The sequence below is a fragment of the Miscanthus floridulus genome, chromosome 6, assembly GCF_019320115.1.
Source record: "Miscanthus floridulus cultivar M001 chromosome 6, ASM1932011v1, whole genome shotgun sequence".
Classification (NCBI taxonomy): domain Eukaryota; kingdom Viridiplantae; phylum Streptophyta; class Magnoliopsida; order Poales; family Poaceae; genus Miscanthus; species Miscanthus floridulus.
In genome coordinates, this window is record NC_089585.1 from 117999680 (window position 1) to 118020304 (window position 20625).

Consider the following 20625-nt stretch of genomic DNA (forward strand, 5'->3'; position numbering starts at 1 on the left):
GTTTGTCGCCTAGGCCGCGCGCGCGTCTGGGGCCATGTCGCGCTGTTGGCTGTGCCGCCCGCGCCTGCCCCGCCTGGGCTGCCGTGGCCGCTGATCCAGGCGAGCTGGGCCGTTTTGGGCCCAAAGGGGTCTTTTCTTCTTTCTTCGATATTTTGTTAATATTAGTAATAGGCTGAATGTTTGGAAATTGGTAATAAATCATAGAAAAATCATAAAAATACCAAACAAATTTTGTTAGTCTCCTAAAATCATTATCTACCTATTAGTATATTTTGTTCCCATAGTGTGATAATATTCTTGAAAGCTATATAATTAATTTAAGGTACTTAATAGTGTAAAATATAAACTTGTATGAATTGTTGTGATAAATTAATAATAGTGTTGAATCTAAATTTTTTTACGGTAGGCTCCTAGCAATATTAGGTACTCACTGTAATTTTTGTAGCTCTAGAATAATTAGTTACTAGATTAATAATGATGTCCTATTTCAAATAGAGATTAAATCGATAGAATGAAATAAAGAAACAACTTGGGTTTGTATAACTAAAACATTGGTTGGGAAGTAACGCCGTATTCGACAACATGGATACGTAGACCAGCGTTAGAGCTATCGCGTTAGCTTGTGAGGCATGATCGGATTTTTAAGAGTTTCGGCTATCGTTGATTATTTACACCTATGCATTTGCATCAATGCATATCATATAGGTACGGTGATGGATCAACGGATCAATTGAAAGATGATTGGGAATCCAGAGATGGTGTAATGATATTCTCTCTAGGAGATGATACAATGGGCTTTCTATTCAGATGATAGTGGATGATCTGAAGATGCAAATACTAACTTTTAATACATATCTTATCCAGGCAAGCCTCGGTGCATAACCCCTACTTTTCTATAGTTTAAATTATATTTGTACATTAAGTTTTAAGGAGTTGAATAAAACCCACTTGCATATATATATCTTTATCCTATGAGTCTTACTAGTATGACAGGATCGTGTAGATTGCTATGCTACAAGACTCTGGTAGAAGTCGAGTGATGGTTGTCACTCGCGAGAGATAGGAAATATATTATTGGACTATTATCACTTGGAAAATATAAATGGTAGAAAGGAAAAATGGTGACCGGGCAGGAATATGGTTTGGGTATTAGTGGGTGTAAGAGGTTGTGTCGTCGTGGACACGGGGCATAACTTAGTTACACTAATTTCCCTGTCTGTGTCGATTAAGGACCGATCGTTGCATAAGGCATCGTGGGCAAGTCACAGACTTATTATCCCGAGTACATACTTGGGTATGGGCGCTTGGAAGACTTGTTGCTCTCTTGTCGTGGGTTCTGGTTTTTTTGGACTAACTGTCAGGGTTTCTTTTTTGTGGAGGAGGTCCTTGCACCGCACTGAGTCTGGGACTCAGGGACGGGGGATTGGAGTCCTAGTTTGGACAGGGACCTAGGACCCTAGGACAGGAGGGTGATGGGTTGGTTTTGCTTGTGCCTTGGGTACAAGCGGGGCGTGTGTTTTTGGGTACCCAGCTGGAGGCATTGATTCGCGAATCGCGCGGACGATCCGATACGGCTTGTTTCGTGTGTAACACCGTAGTAAGAACTGAAAGATGAAAGATGAGAAAAGAAAATATGATTGCTTACCACCTGCTTAAAAGTAGCACAGGTGCTTACATAGAATGGTTAGTTAATGAACCAATGCGGCTATTAATAAAAATCGAATATAAGGACGCACGCTTAGTAATGCTTCCTGCAAATGCAATAAATCCACAAGCTAGAAAGCCTTGCATATCCTTAGAGTCTTTTCTTTTCTCCTGTCAGGTAAGTCTTGCTTAGTACAATTTAGTACTCAGGGTTTTATTTTCTCCTGTTGTAGGTGATAGGTGGAGACTAAAGCTGACCTTTGTGTGTGGATTCCTTCCGGTGGGCTCAGCGAGGATTTCTTTATGTTGCGACCGTAGTGTTTATATATAACTCTCACCAAATGTTTTTATAAATGAAAGTTTTATAATCTGTCGTCATCGTTTACATATCAATGTTTCATCATGCCATGAATAGTTAATCATTTCCGCTGTAATTCTGATCATATGTTTATATTCCGTTGTTACGTTAAATTGTTCATAACTCTGATAATATGATTACATTCTGCTGTTATAATTATAAATGTTATACTCTGATGTACCTGTAAAGGGATGTAAGAAATGGTGAAGAATGATGTAAGCTTTATTCTCTCATTTGTGATCCCGATGGCAAAAATATGGATTTTTTGGTTCTCCCCTGGAGTGTGCCCGACGGAACCGAGTAATTTGGTGTTCTCCTTTGGATGCTTAGTGTCTAATGAAAAACGAGCATTTCTGGGAGGCATTAGATTAGACGGTTCTGCCATACGTGAATACCCACAGAATAGCAGTGCTAATGCAGTATTGGCCCAAAATGTTTCCTGATCTGAGACACTTGGTATGTATGCAGCTGTACTGACAGCAGCGCTTCATTGTTATAATAGTATCTGACTTGCTGCATGTAGATGACACTGGGCATTTTTTTTTTGACAGAACAGGAGGGGTCGAGACCCCTGACAATGAGCATTTCAGCATCGTCTTTCAAAATGTAGTTTGCTTCGAAATTTTCTTGTCCGGACATAGTTCTACCATAGTTTGTTTAAATAAAGCACAACGTACCACTGTCTGTCAAAGTGTTTTCTGTATCTATAAACTTAAGTGATTTCAGAGCCGCTACACTTTTTTATCTAGTTTTTCTTATCTTGCTGTCCAGTTAATATTCGGTACATTATGGAGCTCCAAAACATGTAATTGCGGATGGTACTTGTGCTGACTGTAAGCAGATTGCCCTCGCAAGTCAAATGCCATGGTGCACCGAGTATTTTGGAAGGATGAGAGCTCAAAATCTCGATCAACACTATTTTATATCTTACTAAATATATTTGTTTGTCAAGCTTTTAGACTGTATCTTTCGTCGACTGATCATCTAATGCTTAGCATCAACAATACTTTGCAGCGTGTTCACTTACACATATCAAGCAACTTCTTCCTAGATGTTCTTTCAGGAGCTACCCTTTTCAGTCTTTGCCGGTGCAGGTTGGCGAGGCATATAAATATTCTTTCAGGAGCTACCCTTTTCTGCCTCAAAACGCCGGGTCGTTCTCCATTGATGTCGAGGTTCATCGCTCGCCGCCCCTCCAGCGAGGGAGGGAAGCCGCAGGCGACAGGCAGCAAGGGCAAGAGGCGTCTCTCTAAGGGGGCCTTTGGCAGGGCTCATTTAGCAGCTTTTGCTCAAGCCCTACCAAACACTCCGATTCAAAATGGCTTCAGGCCAAAAGCTACCCATGAACCACTCTTCGGCTTACACTGCAAACCATGAGCCAGAGAAAGTGGCTTCTCCCGGCTCATCTCTATCCCAAACAGTAAAAAGTCGCATGTGCCCTTGACTATTCACCAAAATTACGAGAAACTTGCCATCGCTTGCTCATATATAAATTAGGAAGAAATAAATAGAAGAAAAAGGATGGGGAAGGAAAAATAAAAGAAGAAAAAAAGGAAGAAAAAGAAAGAATCAGGGAAAACACGAAGAAAAAAGGTATATCTACTAATTTCATTCCTCATATATATAAATTATATTATCAACTACAATCACACATAAAACTCATATATGCAACCACTATACATATGCAAGGGCACAATGAACTATACATATGCAAGGGTACAATGGACAATTGACATCTTCTATACATTCTAAAAAGCTAGGAGAAGCCGTTTTGCCAAACGTTTTCGTACAAAATAAGCCAGAACCAGAAAAAACTGCTTTTTCATAGGAGCTAGAGCCAAAACTGTTTTTTCACGAACCAGAGCCGTGCCAAACGGGCCGTAAATGTGCTCCGTCCTGTTGCTTGGTTTCGTTGGCAGGACCGCAGGAGCTTGCTTGTAGCTTTTGAGCTAAAGGCAACAGCAGTAGCGTACGCCTATCAACTGTTTGTGGAAATGACAGTACCAATAACGTGTTTGTTTCCTAAATTTTGCCTAGAATTTTAATTACATAAATTTTTATCGGTTGTTTTCCAGATGCTAAAAGACATGTGCATGCCCAATGATCACCATTACAATCTGAAAAAGTGTGACATCGATTTCGTTAACGAAAATTTTCCAAAGCCGGGTGTCACGCACTTTCGTGCAGCGTCGACCCGCTCGATGCACCCGAAGGGGCGAACGGCCAAACCCCATCAGGCCGGCAGTTTTCTGCCCCAGCCCCCAGCAAACGTGCCGACGGACGGTCATCTCACCTCACGGATCCACCCCCCACCCCGAGCCCATAACGGCGCGCGCCCGGGCGTGCGGCGCGGGAGGCGCCACGCCGCCTCGAAGCTTCCGGGTTCGGGCACGCCGCCACAACCCCAACGGCGCGCGGGGCCCGGTGCGCGCGCACACGCCGAGCGGCGCGCTGCCCACTCCGGGTTAGCAGCAGCACACCTACACACGCATTTGCCGCAAGATTGCGGGATTATATGAGAGCGAGAGATCAGCGGCCATTTCACTCCCCGCGCCCGATCGGGCGCACTGCACTTGTGGTGTGTCACGCCCCTCGCCACCCTCCCACAACCCCATCTCCCATCCTCCCCGACGGCGCTCCTGGCAGCGAGGTACTCAATGACCTACCACCCGATGCTCCCGTTCCTTCCTTCTTCCTCGGTGGATTGCTGTGTGCACTAGATCGATCGATCGCCCTTCTGTGTCCGATTGCTAGCAACTGGGTGGGATTGCTGTGGAATCGGGTTTTGGGTGGATGTGTGGTTTGGTAGATCCATCCATGGCCGTTCCCGTATCCTCGTAGTAGTAATTTTCTCCGCTCTTCTGGAGTCGAGGGAAACCCTCAAGAAATGTGTGTCAGTTGTGATTCCGGACTGAGTTCTGGGTTCCCTCGCCCTTTCTATTGCGCTAGGAGAAATGTTCCTTCCGAGATTGGGCACACTCCGCAAGGACGTGTTGCCGGTATGCTTTCCTCTTTCCCCTTCTTTTATTTTATATATGCGAGATTATTAGATAACTGCGATTTGCTAGATGTTGAAATTAACCTGGTGCTACAAGAAACCTATTTCCATTTAGCTTCCAGTAAAATCCAGTCGATTAGGATTAACAGTCGATTAACTGGTACATCCACCTCCTGCTTTGTGCCAACATAGGAAACTCAAGCATGAGTTAGCTCTATGAGTGAAATTGCAAGTATCAATTGGAAAGATCCACGTCGGTGGTTGTGGCTCCAACATGTTGCTGAAGGTAAGTGTGGACTGCGGTTTAGAATGAACTGAAATATTTTTGGTAGGAATTTCAAGAACCAGTCGTCAATCTTTTGGAGGTAATCAAAGCCTGATTGAAGTTTGGGCAAAAACTGGTTTCACTTTGATTCAATTGTTTACAAGGGGAATCTTCGGATCCTCCGGCCTTTTCAGTTTACTCCTATACTGGGAGAACACCATGAACTAATCTCTGTTTAGTGCCAACAATGAAAATTTTGATCGGTTGCTGATAAATGAACCATGATAAAACTAAATCCTAAAGTATATTATTTATTACCAATTCCTGGGGTTGTTATCTGGAACTGTCCAGTTCCAGGTGATATAGTCCACCTCAAAATAAATAGTAATGAGCACCACATTGCATTAAGTTTTGTAAACCTTAAGTGCAATAAAGTTTAGTCACAAATCTGTGTTGTGCCTAACTGCAACCTCTTTTTTAGCCCTGAGAAAATGGACCTCTATAATATCGTTGAAATATTATGGTCTGTTTGATGATTTGCGGAGTCAGGCCATTCAGGTCAAGTCAGTTCTGTACATGGTGGTGAGGCGCTTCTCCCTAGAGTGAGTTGGTCCGGCTCCAGCGAAATGAATTGCACTGCAGTGTTGGGCCCTGTTTGGTTTCTTTACTCGCCGCTTGCTTCGCCTTGCTGGGTGAGGTTAAGCATTTGGTAGTGTTGAGAAAGCTCACTTTGCTTGGCTCAACAAGGATTTCCTTGCCTATGGAGGAGAGCCGATTATGAGCAAGGTCTTGCTCGCTCGTGTTTACATCGCTGCGCGCTCCAATCTGGCACGTCACCGCACGCTCCGATCTGCCCTCTGAATCTTCTTGCCGGCCATCGGATTGAGAACATGCAAGTGAAACGAGCCATAGCACCAGCCAAGTTTAGGATGCATAGGATAATCAAGTTTTGATGCAGCCAAATAGAGGCCGAGCGGCCATTGGTATTTGGTAGAAGCACCGCACTGCCCCAAATCGACTGCTAATCTTCAAATTGAACCTCCTCCCGATCTAGTTCAAGCTCCGCGTGGTGCCCAATAGAGATCCTTGATGCCCAAATTGATTCTTCTCCTGACATCTTCCCCACGCGGATCAAGCTGCTCATTCCATCTTGCCTTGAATCAACCTCGTCTCCTCTGGAATCAACGTCTTGTCAAATAGAATCGGCCTGGTAGGATTTAAATCGAGCTTCCTGCTGTTGTATCGAGCGCCTCTGTCCCAATCATTCTTGTCGGCATTGGTGTTAGGCTCTCCCATGTAGAGCTCATGGTATGTGGGGAGAAGGGAGGGAGGGGAGAGCAACCCAACAAGGGAACAAAACAGAGCAAGCAAATCTCATCATCCTTTGTGGAGCGAGACGAGGCGAGGCTGGCTAAGCAAGGTGGAACTGGCAAAGGTTCCAAACATTAATTACGGAGGATGGAACCATGTGCTGACTAAAAAAGGGCGTACCCAGTGCAGAGAGCTCCCGCTCTGTGCGGGGTCTGGGGAAGGGTGTCAGTGGCAAAATCCAAATAAAATGGTAGGGTCTGATTTAGGATCGGATTACTCTGGAATCACTCTGTGCCACAATCCAAACATGCTGTTAATCTACCACTGCTAAAGGTAATACTATATTAGACCCTAATCAAGAGTAGAGGCTTAGGCATTTGAAAAACACACACGAAATAAGTAAAAAATACACCGTTCTAATTGGACAGCTCCACTTATTGCTAATATACCTTGTTGTCCAAACAATCTACTTTTCTATCTGTAGCAAGTTCAAAATATTAGACTCCTTTCTGAGATGTATTGGTACCAAGACTCCATGATAGTGTGCGCACGAAACTAGAAAACATAATGATATAGATTGGTTGGGATAGCAGGAAGAAACAACCAGTTAGTCGCCCTCCCTCTGGAGGCTCTGAATATTTTCTTCTTGCTTGTTCTAATGACTGCTCTGCCTCTGTTTATATAGAGGTGACACCTAAAAGACTAAAACCTGATAACATCCTAATTAGCCCTAATTTAGTTGCTAGTTACTACTAGCATGCAGCTGACCCTAACAACTTGGGAACTTCCTCCTTATTTGGAGGCACGCCCATAACATTAATGTATCATAAGTTGGTATACCATTTGAAGCAGATATGCACCGGCTTCACCTCATGAGATGCATAATACTTATAAACACACTTACCAGTTTATTGGTTTCGTGGGTCTATGTGGTAGAAGCACTTTGTTTTATAATTGTTGTCCCTAGTGCTTTGTTTATGGAAACTTTCTGATATGCTGAATGCTTAATTTGTCACAGGAACAAAATGTCCAATAGGGCCACACATTGGTGTTATGCGTGTCGGCGGCCAATTCGTCTCCGTGGGCAGGATATCATATGCCCCAACTGCAATGATGGTTTTATCCAAGAAATCAGTGAGATGGGTGGCCGATTGAACACTTATGGGCTAATTGAACCGGACTTTGAAGAGCGTCGAGCTAGAAGATTTGGAATGATGGATGCCATGTCTTCCCTTATGCGGCAACGGATGGAAGAAATGGTAGAAGATAGTTTGTTTGATGTTCATGGTAGACAAGGGACAGGTACTGAATATGGAAGGAGGCCAACTGCTGTTCCTACGCTGGTATTTGGTGGCATCCCTTCTCCTGGAGTTGGTAGCAGTGATGTTAATGTTGTCCTCAGGGGAGGCCGCAGAGTTGACGCTGTCCATCCAAATTTCAGTAGTTTAGTTGTTGGTCCCAGTCTGGAAGCCCTATTTGAGCAGCTACTCCTCCAGAACAACCGTCAAGGCCCAGCACCTGCTCCACAGTCAGCTATTGATTCCATGCCTGTGTTGAAGATAAATCGCAGGCATCTTGACGACGATGCGCAGTGTGCAGTTTGCAAAGACGAATTTGAGGTTGGAGCAGAGGCACGGGAGATGCCATGCAAGCACCTGTACCACACTGACTGCATCATCCCCTGGCTGGTTCAGCACAATTCTTGCCCTGTTTGCCGCCATCCACTGCCATCACAGAGATCAGGCAGTACCAGTAGCGCCCGTGTGCCTTCAGCTTACTACAACGAAGCCGCTGATGATCCTGGGGTCACCAGAGCAGATCTTGAACCTGCTCCAAGAAACAGCGGCAGCGAAAGCCAGGAAAGGCACAGCTCCTCGTTTATCTGGCCATTTGGCACGTCGAGTTCCAGTTCCAGTTCTTACCAGTACCAAGAAAGTGTTGATGAGCCTGCAGTATACGATCCAAACCAGATAGCATATTCTGAGTGGCACTATGACCCCTGACTGAAACCCTGCAGTAAGTCCAAGCTATCTGCAATTCGTTCCTTGAACCTTCAGCTCTGGTGAAGCATTCATCAGCTGTAATGGCTGCTTGCCGTAGATAGAAGGCAAGGATGGTTCTTGCCTGTTGTCTCGTGTTCAGTGCATACCCTTGCTCCGCATGTCCATTGTGGAGCTGTCAGCTGTGTATAGAACTGGGCGCAATGAACTCTGCTGTAATGCCCGTATATATTCCTGTTTTGGTATATCAAGTGTAAAGCTATAGTACATAATCCCTTATGTGCAGTAATAAGTGAACTGAATGCATCCAGAATATCATGTCATGATAAACTTAATTATACTTACATTACATTACATGGTTGTGTTTTTAGACTAAACATAGCATCAGTCTTCTGTTCGGACTATACTGAAACTAAAAGAATTCCGATACATTTATTTTATACATTTTGGGGGGTCCTGTAGCTGATCTCAAGCTTTCTGCCCACAACTGCTTGCAAGTTGTTGCTTATAATACTTTGATGCCTCAGTTGATACCATCTCTGATAGTCTATTAGAAGCCAAATCCCTCGTACTGTGACTATTAATCATTTGTCAGTTTAGCTGTTAGAAAACAAAACATATACATTGTTCGCTTGAACGATCGTATCAGCCATGTTTATCAGCTATGATATAGTATTTTTTTCTCTCAACGAAACAACATCTGCCGGCTTATAAGCCACCTAAACGATATAGGCCTGTGGTTTGTACAGGCGCTCCTAAAATTCCTATCACATCGAATATCTAGACACATACATGGAGTATTAAATATAGACTAATTACAAAACTAATTTTATAACTTGCGACTAATTTGCGAGACGGATCTTTTAAGCCTAATTAGTTCATGATTTGACAACGGTGTGCTACAGTAAACACGTGCTAATAACAGATTACTTAGGCTTAAAAATCGTCTCGTAAATTAGCTTCTATTTATATAATTGGTTTTATAATTAATCTATATTTAATGTTCTTTATTAGTATCTAAATATTTGATGTGACGTGAATTTTAGCGGGGCCGAAGAACCAAACACCCCCGTATTCTGTCGAATAGACCGGAGAACTGGGCTAGAAAACAAGAAACATATGCTGAGTTCCACCTTACACGAGGGAGAAGGCGCAACATCTCGCGTCGCTCAGCAGACGGGCAAAACCACCAAAAACCGCAGCAAAATTTCCAAATTCCAAACACATGGCGATGACGAGGAACGCGACCCTTGACCGGAGCTGACGCTCGGAGCCGTCGTCATATCCCACTACAAAATCTATCCGACTCCAAAGCAGGCGCACTACTCGTCTAATCCCCGGACCCCGGGCAGCGGCGGCGGCAGCAGCCATGGCTTGCTCCGCGCACCTTCTGTCCCACAGCCTCTACTCGTCCCACTGCTCCAGTCCGGCCAGGCCCAGTAACCTCCGCTCCAAGGGCCGACCGCCGGCACGGGCGTCTCCCGCTGCGAGGCCCGCCTCGAGGGCCAGGGGCTGCCGGGGTGTCAGCCTGAGGGTCGCCGCGTCGTTCGAGGAGGGGAGGAGGCAAGTGGAGGTAAGCGCCTTTCTGAACCCTTCAATTATGAACGGGAATGGGTTGTTCGTCTGTTATGCGCTTTCGGAATGCACGAAATGGGAAACGGGAGAAGAAATTTCATTTCTGCGCGGATTCTGTCCGTTCCCGCCCCGCCGATTCTCTCGCACTCCGTTACCGACGTCGCGCGATGCCACCGTTGCCTTGTGTCAAAGCGGGCGTCTCCTCTCTTCCGCGCGAAGCGTCCCGTCCCGTCCCGTCCCGTCCCGTCCCTCACAGCACAGCAAAACAAAACCACAGGGAAATGTGCTTTCTTGCGGCCATGAAACGTGTTCAGCTTCCAGCTGTTTCGTTTACAGGCTCTTTTTTTTTTTTCTATAAGGCTCCGTGTTCCTGTAGTGCATCCAAAATGTCTCCTATGTTTAGGCCTCACATTTCGTTTCAACTAAGCTAAATATATCAATGAAAAATCCATAATATGCAACCTTGAAAGAAATAAGGCCCGCATTAATATGTTATTATATTCCATCACTGATTTCTTAAAGGGGTTGATTGATTATTTAATTACTTCCTCTCTTTTGTTTCTATTTCTAGTTTTCCTAAATTCTTCCATGCTTGTTTTTTCCACATAGAGTTGCGAAAATTCTTTTGTTGGCTAGGGAAATCCAGAGCATCTATTGCAACTTTCTTACTATTGTAATGGTGTATGTTTTAGGTCTCTTATGACCCACAAGCAAGGTTTAACCAGATAGCGGACCAAACTGACAAGGATGCTGGGATGACACGGCTTAACCTATTTTCACCTTGCAAAGTATGTTACTATCTTTCTTCTGATGATTGGTTACTTCTTTTGTGCTTCGGATTAAGACTTGTGCATATGTTTGCGATGCAGATTAATGTGTTCTTGAGGATAACGGGTAAGAGACCAGATGGGTTCCATGACCTGGCTTCTCTATTTCATGTGAGCATTTTTGTGCCTGTTTTGTTTTTTTCCTGCATGAGTGTCTTTTTAAAAAATGTTTTTTGTCAATTTATATGGCATCTAGCTTTTATTAATGGAGTCTTACCAGTTAGGGAAAAAAACATTCGAGACCTTTCAGGAAGAAAAAAAATGTTTATTATGTTCAAACATTGGAATAGATTTCGTGTGCAGTAATTTGGAATATATATGCGATTCAACACATTAAAAGGACATAGGTTAAAGCATACATAGCACCATTATCAACAGCAAAGGAAACACCATTTAAATAATATACCTAATAGTTCTTCAAATGAAGTTGTTATGTTTGTGGATGTTTGCAATCCACTCAATTTCCATGAACCTCTTATTCTTCTCTTTGCAATACTGTTGATCAAGGAAAATATGTTTTGATGTTCGGGCTAAGGTTAACTTCCATTTAGACATACTGCTCCAAATACCAATTTGCATGATAGACTATTATCTGACCAATATCAAGTCTTACTTAAAAGCAACGACACATGCTTTGGACTGCCAAGAATTATCATCTGTACTCACTAGTTCTAATAATAAACTTCCAGGTGATAAGTTTGGGTGATACGATCAAATTTTCATTGTCACCAAGTAAAAGCAGAGATCGCCTGTCAACCAATGTTCCAGGTGTCCCAGTTGATGAAAGCAATTTGGTATGATGGCTCTATATACAAATAGCTGCACACTTGTTATTCTCAACTTCCCTAACTTAACTATTGTCTCATGAGCCTGCAGATCATCAAGGCACTCAATCTTTACCGACAGAAAACTGGGACTAATAACTTTTTTTGGGTACCGTCAATTACACAAGCCTTTTTATCTTGAGAAGTTGCTCATTCTTTTGGCATTAAAGTGATTCATTTTTTTTTGTTATTTAAGTTTTAAGGTTTGCCATTTCCTTTCAAATGTAGATACATCTTGATAAGAAGGTCCCAACTGGTGCTGGTCTCGGTGGTGGAAGCAGTAATGCTGCAACTGCACTATGGGCTGCTAACCAGTTTGCTGGCTGTATAGCTTCAGAGAACGATCTTCAAGAGTGGTCTGGTGAGATTGGATCAGATATCCCCTTTTTCTTTTCACGAGGAGCAGCATATTGTACTGGTAGAGGAGAGGTATGTTTCCCGTGGTTTCTAGTCTAGTTCACAAATATTGATCACTATATATACTTCATTTATTCTTCTTACAGCAGGAAGTATCTTTATTTTTTCCAAATCAGCTGACAGTTCTCCAAAGTTAAATACAAGTGCATCTATAATCATATATCATACTTTACCAGGGTGAAGAGTATTTAGCTGATCATGCTACCCCCATTTAGCTTGTCCTGTTTTTCTTGTTTCTTTTTCATACAAGTTACCTTATTTGAACTTTAACAGTGCTCTTCAAAATAAATTGACAAGCTACCTCTTTTAGTTAACTACGTACTAGATGGTGACATGTATATCCATGTGCAGCGTTTAGTTTTGTGCAGCAGTGTCTCATCATAATCTGTAGCTTGAACTGAAATGTAGATTGTCCAAGATATCCCAAATCCCTTGCCAGAAAATTTACCAATGGTTCTTATAAAGCCGTCTGAAGCATGCTCAACTGCTGAAGTTTACAAGGTAACTAGTAAACACTTGCTTTCTTAATTTGAAATTCATGTGTTTTGCTCATAAGCTTCTTGTGCTGCAGCGATTCAGGTTGGAACAAACAACTCAAGCTGATCCCTTGACCTTGCTCAAGGAAATAACTCAAAATGGGATATCACAAGATGTTTGTGTTAATGACCTAGGTATGCATATCTGCAGATAATTTATTTTGTTTCAGCATATTCTGTTTCATAACTTAAGTTTAAACAGTGTTTGTGCTTCTGTTTTTTTGTTTTCTAGAGCCTCCAGCTTTCGAGGTGTTGCCTTCACTTAAGAGGTTGAAGAAACGAATTATTGCAGCTAGCCGGGATGATTATAGTGCTGTTTTTATGTCAGGAAGGTAAGGAGGGATATTTCTATCAAGCTTTTTGAAGAATCTGTTTGTCCCAAGTACACTGTACACATGTTCTCAAAGACAGTGGCATTGGTGCTGATTCCTGTAATGAGCACAAAGGGAGTGTATGGAGGGATCCACTTATGAATTTGAACCGTAGAGTTGTCCACATAGGAACTGCCAAGCATTCTGCATGTCAATTAGTGTATGCCATATTTGATGAGTGGTACTGTATTCTGTGTATACTATAGCGAATTGGGGGGAACAGATCCCTCTGTGTGCTTCTTTTCTCTGCATTTGTAACTGTACATGTTTCAATATTGTTTCATTCTGATGTCGATTGCAGTGGAACATACATGTTTTCTGTGCGTTTGGAACCATACATCTTCTAACAATTGTATATCTCTTGTAGTGGAAGCACAATTGTTGGGATTGGTTCCCCGGATCCTCCTGCATTCGTGTATGACGATGAAGACTACAAGGATGTTTTTTGGTCAGGTATGCTCGATTGTTGTACTGCACATCATTTCCATTTCGGTGCAGTCAAGAAGGATTCATGGTTGATTTTCCGAACACAATACAAGCTGAAGTGCTTAGAATGTAGTTGTGATCCTATTATCCTAACAAGTTGGAAGTTTGGAGCCGTCATTCTGAATGGTTGATATCTTTCTGTGCAGAGGCTTGCTTGCTCACTCGCGATGAGAACGAGTGGTACAGGGAACCAATCTCGTCCAATGCCACGTCTAGCAAAGATGGTTTGCAAGCCTCGGTCGCTGACTGATTAAGTCAGGTTCTGTATCAGATTTGTGGTTATACGGATACAGGCTTTGATCAACACGCCGCCATGTTAGGAAAGAATTCTACGGTATCGGCAATTGCTCATAAGACAATCTGGTTCTGAAATTGATCATTTTCAGTATAGCGAGTATCGATTTGACCAACAGTCAGATTAATGGCTCCAGGAGAAGTTTACTCCGTGGATGTATTTAGGATCAAATGAACAAGGGAAATAGTACTATATTACTCCCTCAACCGGGAATAAAATGAAGGCCTGTGAGTACCTCTACAACTGTTTAGACATTGTTCATCACTGTTTGTATGGTCAATGTACTGTTAGGGACTAGCCATGGTTGGGCCATCGTATGGGCCCTGGGCCTTGAGCCCAGTCCAAAGTTTGCTGAGATACAGTCTACAAAAGTAATAGGGAGTTTTGGGGCGGAAGTTTTGCTTCCTCAGTCCTCGCTCGCGTCGAGAACGATGGTAAAGGGAGCCAATCTCATCGAAAGCCACCGTCTGCGAAGCCGGCTTGAGCTATTATACAGTGTGTCAAGGAAGAGAAACGCCTCACGAAAATCTAACTTTGTTCATTACACAACCTGATCCCGTGAAAGCCTTGTCATTTTCTCAGTATAGCAACCATGATTTCTGTGTAACAGACGGTTACTTGTTTTCTGTCAACAAGAGTTGAATTGCTCCAGGTGAAGTTTCTTGGTTGCGAGTGATATCATGACCATCAAATTGACAAAATGGACTGTTCATTTCTCGACTGTTACCAATGTAAATACAAGTGATTACGTACTAGACAGCAGTGATAATTGCTTATCTGCAGCAATCAACAGGCAACATCCGTGGCTAGTCAAAACCAGGACACAATTCATGCCTGGAGCTGGCCATCAACCTCGCCGCCCAGTAATTGCGAGCTCTCGTCTTTGGCCTCCGCCCCAGGAGCCGACGCCGCGGGGACCTCGTCGTCCGCCTCCGTCGAGCCCTCCGCGTCAGCTTCGTACCCCGCGGGCTTCAGATATAGGCTCGCCAGCTCGGCTTCCCCTGGCGGGTTGAAGGACCCGAACTTGGGCGTGGTCTCCAGCGCCACGAAGCCGCCCCGCGCGTACTGGAACGAGAACGACGCGCCGTCCCCGTCCCCGCCCTCGTCCCCGCCGCAGCCCGAGCCAGGCGAGTCCTCCCCCTCCTCGGCCACCGAGCTGGGGACGCTGTCGAGCGCGGCGACGCACGCGCGGCGCCGCTTCGGCTCGGGCAGCCGCCGCTCCTCCTCCTCCGCCCCGCCGTCGTTCCCCGGGATCGGGAGCCCGCGCTTCTCCGGGGAAGCGGAAGAGCTCCCGTGCGCCAGGGGCGGAGGGGGCGCTGCGGGCAGCGCGGGACCCTCAGCCTGAGCCTCCGCCGCCATTACTCGGGCAGAACGGCGAAAGGGTCAGGAACAGATGGTGGACTGGTGGGCGGGTGGGATGGGGAGGCGAATTTTCTATTCCGGACGATCTGCCCGCACCCCGCAGTGCGCACGCCGGCGTCCTCGGCTCCGTTCGCCTTCGGCTTTGGCGGTGATTTTTAGCGATCGCAACATGTCAGTGAGTCAGTCAGCTTTGTGTCCATACGGGACGAGGATGACACGACGCCCGCCCACGCCGGCACACGCTGTTCTCCCGCTTGCAGCCTTGCAGGCGCTGTCGGGCCGTCGGGCGTCGGCAAAGTGCAAAGCTGTTCACCGTGACCGTGAGCCTGCCCGTGACGGGGAGCCACGAAATCAACAGAACCAGGGCGTCCAGACAATGAAATGCGATGTTTCTTCTAGAATATGAGCGCATCAGCATTGATCTAAAGTTTGTTAGATTATCTCTCAACCAATAAGCCCAACGGCTTATTAGGCTTTGGTTACGCGTCTTGATCGGGGGCGTCCAACCCTATATGGTTGGTGGGCCCCCGTCGCACTGCGCTATATAAAGAGGTGGGGGGCCGGCGGCTCGAGGTACGAGGTTCACCGTGAGCCGCAAGCCCCACCGACAAACCCTAGACCGATCTAAGAGGGCGCGCAGCCAGCGACGGGAAGCTCCGCTGACTTCGCCGTCGTCATTGCTACGCCGTCCGTCTGCACTGCATCGACGTCCGTGCAACCTCTACTCCACCCGTCGCTGCCCGTGTGCTGCCTCCGTCACCGAAGCTGAGATGGCCAGCTCAACCGCGACTCCCCCCGAGGGCTCAGGTTCAACACCAGCACCCCTCTCCTCATCTCTCCGTTCTTTTCTCTCTATTCATCCCGTATTCAAAGGAACGTACCCTGGATCTACTGCTAGAGATCCTAAATGATCTTAACAATGGTACCAGAGTCTTTTCTAGCGGTAGATCTGAATCGGGGAAAGAAAGAAATCGAACCCTAACCCTCAATCGGGTACGAGAAAAGTGCGAACAGATTGAGACATGGTCTCAACATCGAACCCTAACCCTAACTCTAGAGAGCTCGGGAAAAGGAAAGAAAGAACCGATTTCAAATCGGGAAAAAAAGAAAACAGTGGCCATCCCAACCCTAACCTTAACCCTATTCGGCAAATCGGGCCAAAATCCGAACAAATGAATCAAAGAAAGGGGAAGAAAGGGAACGGGGTGGCCTACCTCGCCGTCGCGCGGCACCGCAGTCACGCCGGCGCGCGGGGAAAAGAAAGGCCGGCCGGGGCTCCGCTCGTCGGGATCTGGCCACAGGGGCGCCGCGGCCAGGCCGCTCGACGGCGGTGCGCTCACCCGCTGGTGAGCGCGCACGCCGGCGAGGGGGCCGGCGACGGTGCCGGGACCTCGCTGCTTCGCCGTTGTCGCTCGCTCGGTGTTTGACTGAGGAGAGAAGGGGAGAGCAGTGAGGCGAAGAGAGAGAGTGTGCGAATGAAAATGGAGCTAGGGTTGAGGGAGGCGCGGCCGGCCAGGGTTTTTGATGCCCCGAGCTGCGCGCTCCACCGTTCGATCTGGATGGACGGACGGAGATGATCGGGCCAGCGCCGCAGCCCAGGCGGGATAGGGCGCGAGGCCGAATTCCCAGCCCAGGCCCAGGTTGCGGCCTGGGCGTGGGGGAGCGCGCGCCACGCGGCTGGGCCGGGAGCGCTGGCACTACGGGCGTCCGCGGGATCATGGGCTTTTTCGCTGGGCCGCGCGCACTGTTGCTGGATCAGGCCAAAATGGCCAAACAAAAGTACAGTCACAGTTTTTGATTTTCTTATTTTTCAGAAAACAATTTGATTAATTTGAATTGAGTTTTTATGATAATTTTTTGTATAAAATTTATCCAACGATATTTTTTGTTCAGTAAATAGTAAAGTTGCTTCTGGAAAATAGGAAAATAATTATTGAATGTTAATGTTTCCGCTGCGTATTTAAAGTAATTATGGACTTTTAAGAGAATTTGATTTTAAAAGCCAAGAGATAAATATGAGTTGATTATGATATTGTTATTTTCTGACCAACGTTGTTAATAGCAATATTATAATTTTAATGATTATGCATTATTTCTATTTCTGTCCAACAGTGATGTAGATTTAATGTATAAAATAATTGTATGTTTTAATTTTGACCAACGTTAAACTAAGACATGCAATTATTGTTGTTATTATTTGTGTTCTCACACTATTTGAATTGTGTTTTCAGGAGGATACAACTTGATGAGTTGTATCAAAGAGATCCCCACTCTAAAAGGTGATAACTATATTGAGTAGAAGAAAAAGATAGACCTGGCTTTCATTCTCGCTGAGGTGGACTGGGTTGTCACCACACTGTGCCCCAGAGATCCTGTGGCACCGGTGAGGGAGACAGATGAGACTGATGCAGCATGACAGAACAGAGAGCGGGATTTTGCTCCCGTAAAGATGTCCTATGACCTTGAGCATAGGAAATGGGTCACTGCCAACAAGAAGTGTTTGGCAGTGATAAAGAACACGATTGAGCCTGCTATTGTGGGCTCAAATCCAGACTGTGACACGGTCACAGAGTACCTAGAAAGAATAAAAATTCAGTTCACTGACTTTTCAAAGATATATGCAACCCAGCTGATCAAGTAGCTGGTAACAGAAAGGTACTCTAGTAGCGGCAGTGGCATAAGAGAGCACATACTGAGAATGAGCAATCTGGCATCTAAGCTCAAACCAATGGATTTGGCACTCAAGGATGAGTTTCTTATTCATTTGATTTTTGCTTCTTTGTCCAAAGAATTTGACACCTTTGTTGTTAATTACAACATACAGCCTAAAAATGGGATTTAGAAAAGCTCATAGCCATGTGTGTGCAGGAGGAGGAAAGAATAAAAGTTTCACAAGGTGGTATTATCAACTACCTAAAAGATAAGAAAAAGAACTATAATAACAGTTCTTCCTCCAAGTCATCTGGAAAAGGTCCCATGCAACAGTCTCAGAACAAGCAATTCCCAGTGGATAAAGACCAGTGTCTCTACTGTAAGAAGATGGGATATTATAAAAAGAATTGTCCCGATTTCTTAAAGATGATTATGAAAAATAAAGGTGAGAACATCATTACATTTGTAAATGAATCCTTGTATGTAAAGTTTTCAAAATCTACTTGGTGGATTGATTTAGGTGCAACTATTCATGTTGCTAATTCATTATAGGGATTCCGTTCGATGAGAACTTTGCAAAGAAGCGAAAGTTTCATTAAAGTCGCAAATGGAGTACAAGTAGATGTTGAGGCCGTTGGTGATCTTCCGCTAGAGCTGGCTGATGGCTTCATACTTATTCTTAGAGATGTTCTTTATGTACCTTCTTTGCAAAGAAACTTGATTAGTGCATTAAAGTTGGACCATGATGGTTATGATTGCCATTTTGAAAATGGCAAATGTCAGATATTGTTTAATAATAGATGTATTGGTCTTGCCTTCCGACAAGACGAACTTTATTTGTTATCACTTCGTGAAAATATGAATTCCGTATGTGATGTGAATGAAAATATATCCTCATCGAACAATGCAAACAGAAAACGAAAGAGAGCTCACGATGCGTTGTTGAAATTATGGCACTGTCGTTTAGGCCATATTTCGAGGGAGAGAATAGAAAGACTAGTTAAGAATGATATTCTTCCTCCATTAGAGCTCTCAGATTTAGAATAATGTAGAGATTACATAAAAGAAAAGTATGTAAAAAAAATTAAGAAAGATGCCAAACGAAGCGTAGGAATTCTACAGATTATTCACACAGACATATGTGGTCCTTTTCCTGTGAAAAGTGTGGATGGTTATGATTCATTCATAACATTCACAGACGATTACTCTCGCTTTGGCTATATTTATCCAATTAAAGAAAGAACAGAAGCGTTGGATAAATTCAAAATATTTAAAGTAGAAGTTGAAAATCAGCATAATTTAAAGATTAAGATAGTCAGGTCTGACCGTGGGGGAGAGTACTACGGTCGGCATACCCCATATGGATAAGTTCCTGGACCTTTTGCAAGGTTCTTACAAGAGAATGGCATAGTCGCCCAGTATTCAACACCAGACGAACCTCAGCAGAATGGAGTAGCTGAAAGGTGTAACCGTACCCTAATGGATATGGTGCATAGTATGATAAGTTACTCCACTTTACCGATGAGTCTGTGGATGGAGGCGTTAAAAACCGCCATTCATATTCTAAATAGAGTACCAAGTAAGTCGATGCCCAAAACACCGTATGAGTTATGGACAGGAAGAGTACCCTCACTTAACCACTTGCGTGTGTGGGGGAGCCCTGCTGAGGCTAAAGTTTTTAACCCAAACATTGGGAAGCTAGATTCCAAAATAGTGAGTTGCCATTTCATTGGCTACCCAGAAAAGTCAAAATGTTTTCATTTCTACTGTCCTAATAGACATACAAAGTTTGTGGAAACGAGACACGCTGTCTTCCTATAGGATGAAATGATTAGGGGGAGCATGGTAGCTCGAGAAATTGACCTTGAAGAGAAGCGGGTGTATGCACCCACTCCAATAATTCATGAGCTATTTTTCTCACTACCTGCTGTTGCTGCACCGATAATACAAGACACTGTGGTGCCAGCTTCGTTCGTTCTAGGGATCAAAATTCACCGAGATAGAAGTAAAGGGGTATTAGGACTGTCACAAAAGGCATACATAGAAAAAGTCTTAAAGAAATTCAGTATACACAAATGTAGTCCCTCACCTGCTCCTATAGTCAAGGGCGATAGATATGGGGATTTTCAATGCCCTAGGAACCAATATGAGATCGATCAAATGAAAGTGGTTCCATATGCTTCAGCTGTCGGAAGCTTGCAATATGCTCAAGTGTGTACGCGCCCTGACTTGGCATTTGTTATCGGGTTACTTGGCAGATTCCAGAGCAATCCTGAAATAGAACACTGGAAATTGGTAAAGAAAGTCTTACGTTATTTGTAAGAAACGAAAGGCCTTATGATGACGTATAGAAGATCTAATTCAGTCCATATAGTGGGATATTCAGATTCTGATTATGCGGGAGATAATAGAAAATCCACGTCTGGATATGTGTTCACTCTCGCAGGGGGAGCTATTTCATGGAAAAGCTCAAAGCAAACCATCACTACATCGTCCATAATGTATGCCGAGTTTGTAGCGTGTTATGAGGCAACGGGGCAGGTGAACTGGTTAAAAAAGTTCATACCCGGTTTGAAGGTGGTTGACGACGTCAATAGACCACTGAAGTTATACTGCGATAATAATCCAGCAGTATAGTATGCTCACAACAATAGGTCAAGTGGTGCTGCCAAACACATTGACATAAAGTATTATGTTGTGAAGG

The 20625-nt window shown here is 44.5% G+C and overlaps 3 protein-coding genes across 4 annotated transcripts; 2 read left to right on the forward strand and 1 right to left on the reverse strand.

The window, feature by feature from the left end:
* Positions 1-4453: 4453 nt before the first annotated feature.
* Positions 4454-8848, forward strand: LOC136456721 (probable E3 ubiquitin-protein ligase RHC1A). 2 transcript variants are annotated; one of them, XM_066456664.1, is made up of 2 exons: positions 4454-4652; positions 7595-8848. In XM_066456664.1, exon 2 carries the CDS (start codon positions 7602-7604, stop codon positions 8577-8579), a length of 978 nt encoding a protein of 325 aa, XP_066312761.1. In that variant the 5' UTR covers positions 4454-4652; positions 7595-7601; the 3' UTR covers positions 8580-8848. The 2 variants fall into 2 exon arrangements, with proteins under 2 accessions (XP_066312761.1, XP_066312762.1); XM_066456665.1 differs by lacking the exon at positions 4454-4652 and adding an exon at positions 4703-5286.
* A 903-nt stretch (positions 8849-9751) lies between these two features.
* On the forward strand, positions 9752-14150 carry LOC136459272 (4-diphosphocytidyl-2-C-methyl-D-erythritol kinase, chloroplastic-like). The gene is made up of 11 exons (XM_066459145.1): positions 9752-10149; positions 10844-10939; positions 11021-11089; positions 11668-11772; positions 11855-11911; positions 12031-12231; positions 12628-12720; positions 12791-12890; positions 12988-13087; positions 13494-13579; positions 13759-14150. The coding sequence occupies exons 1-11, from the start codon at positions 9946-9948 to the stop codon at positions 13860-13862; spliced, it is 1215 nt and encodes a 404-aa protein (XP_066315242.1). The 5' UTR covers positions 9752-9945; the 3' UTR covers positions 13863-14150.
* A 139-nt stretch (positions 14151-14289) lies between these two features.
* Positions 14290-15506, reverse strand: LOC136459273 (uncharacterized). Its single transcript, XM_066459146.1, has one exon. The coding sequence runs from the start codon at positions 15264-15266 to the stop codon at positions 14736-14738; it is 531 nt and encodes a 176-aa protein (XP_066315243.1). The 5' UTR covers positions 15267-15506; the 3' UTR covers positions 14290-14735.
* Between the last annotated feature and the right edge of the window lie 5119 nt (positions 15507-20625).

Excerpts from the sequence above, each read along its gene's own strand:
- LOC136456721 (XM_066456664.1), top strand. The coding sequence starts at position 7,602 with ATGTCCAATAGGGCCACACATTGGTGTTATGCGTGTCGGCGGCCAATT.
- LOC136459272 (XM_066459145.1), top strand. The coding sequence starts at position 9,946 with ATGGCTTGCTCCGCGCACCTTCTGTCCCACAGCCTCTACTCGTCCCAC. Across the intron at positions 12,232-12,627 it reads ATTGTACTGGTAGAGGAGAG|ATTGTCCAAGATATCCCAAA; the intron begins GTATGTTTCCCG and ends ACTGAAATGTAG. Across the intron at positions 13,580-13,758 it reads CAAGGATGTTTTTTGGTCAG|AGGCTTGCTTGCTCACTCGC; the intron begins GTATGCTCGATT and ends CTTTCTGTGCAG.
- LOC136459273 (XM_066459146.1), bottom strand. The coding sequence starts at position 15,266 with ATGGCGGCGGAGGCTCAGGCTGAGGGTCCCGCGCTGCCCGCAGCGCCC.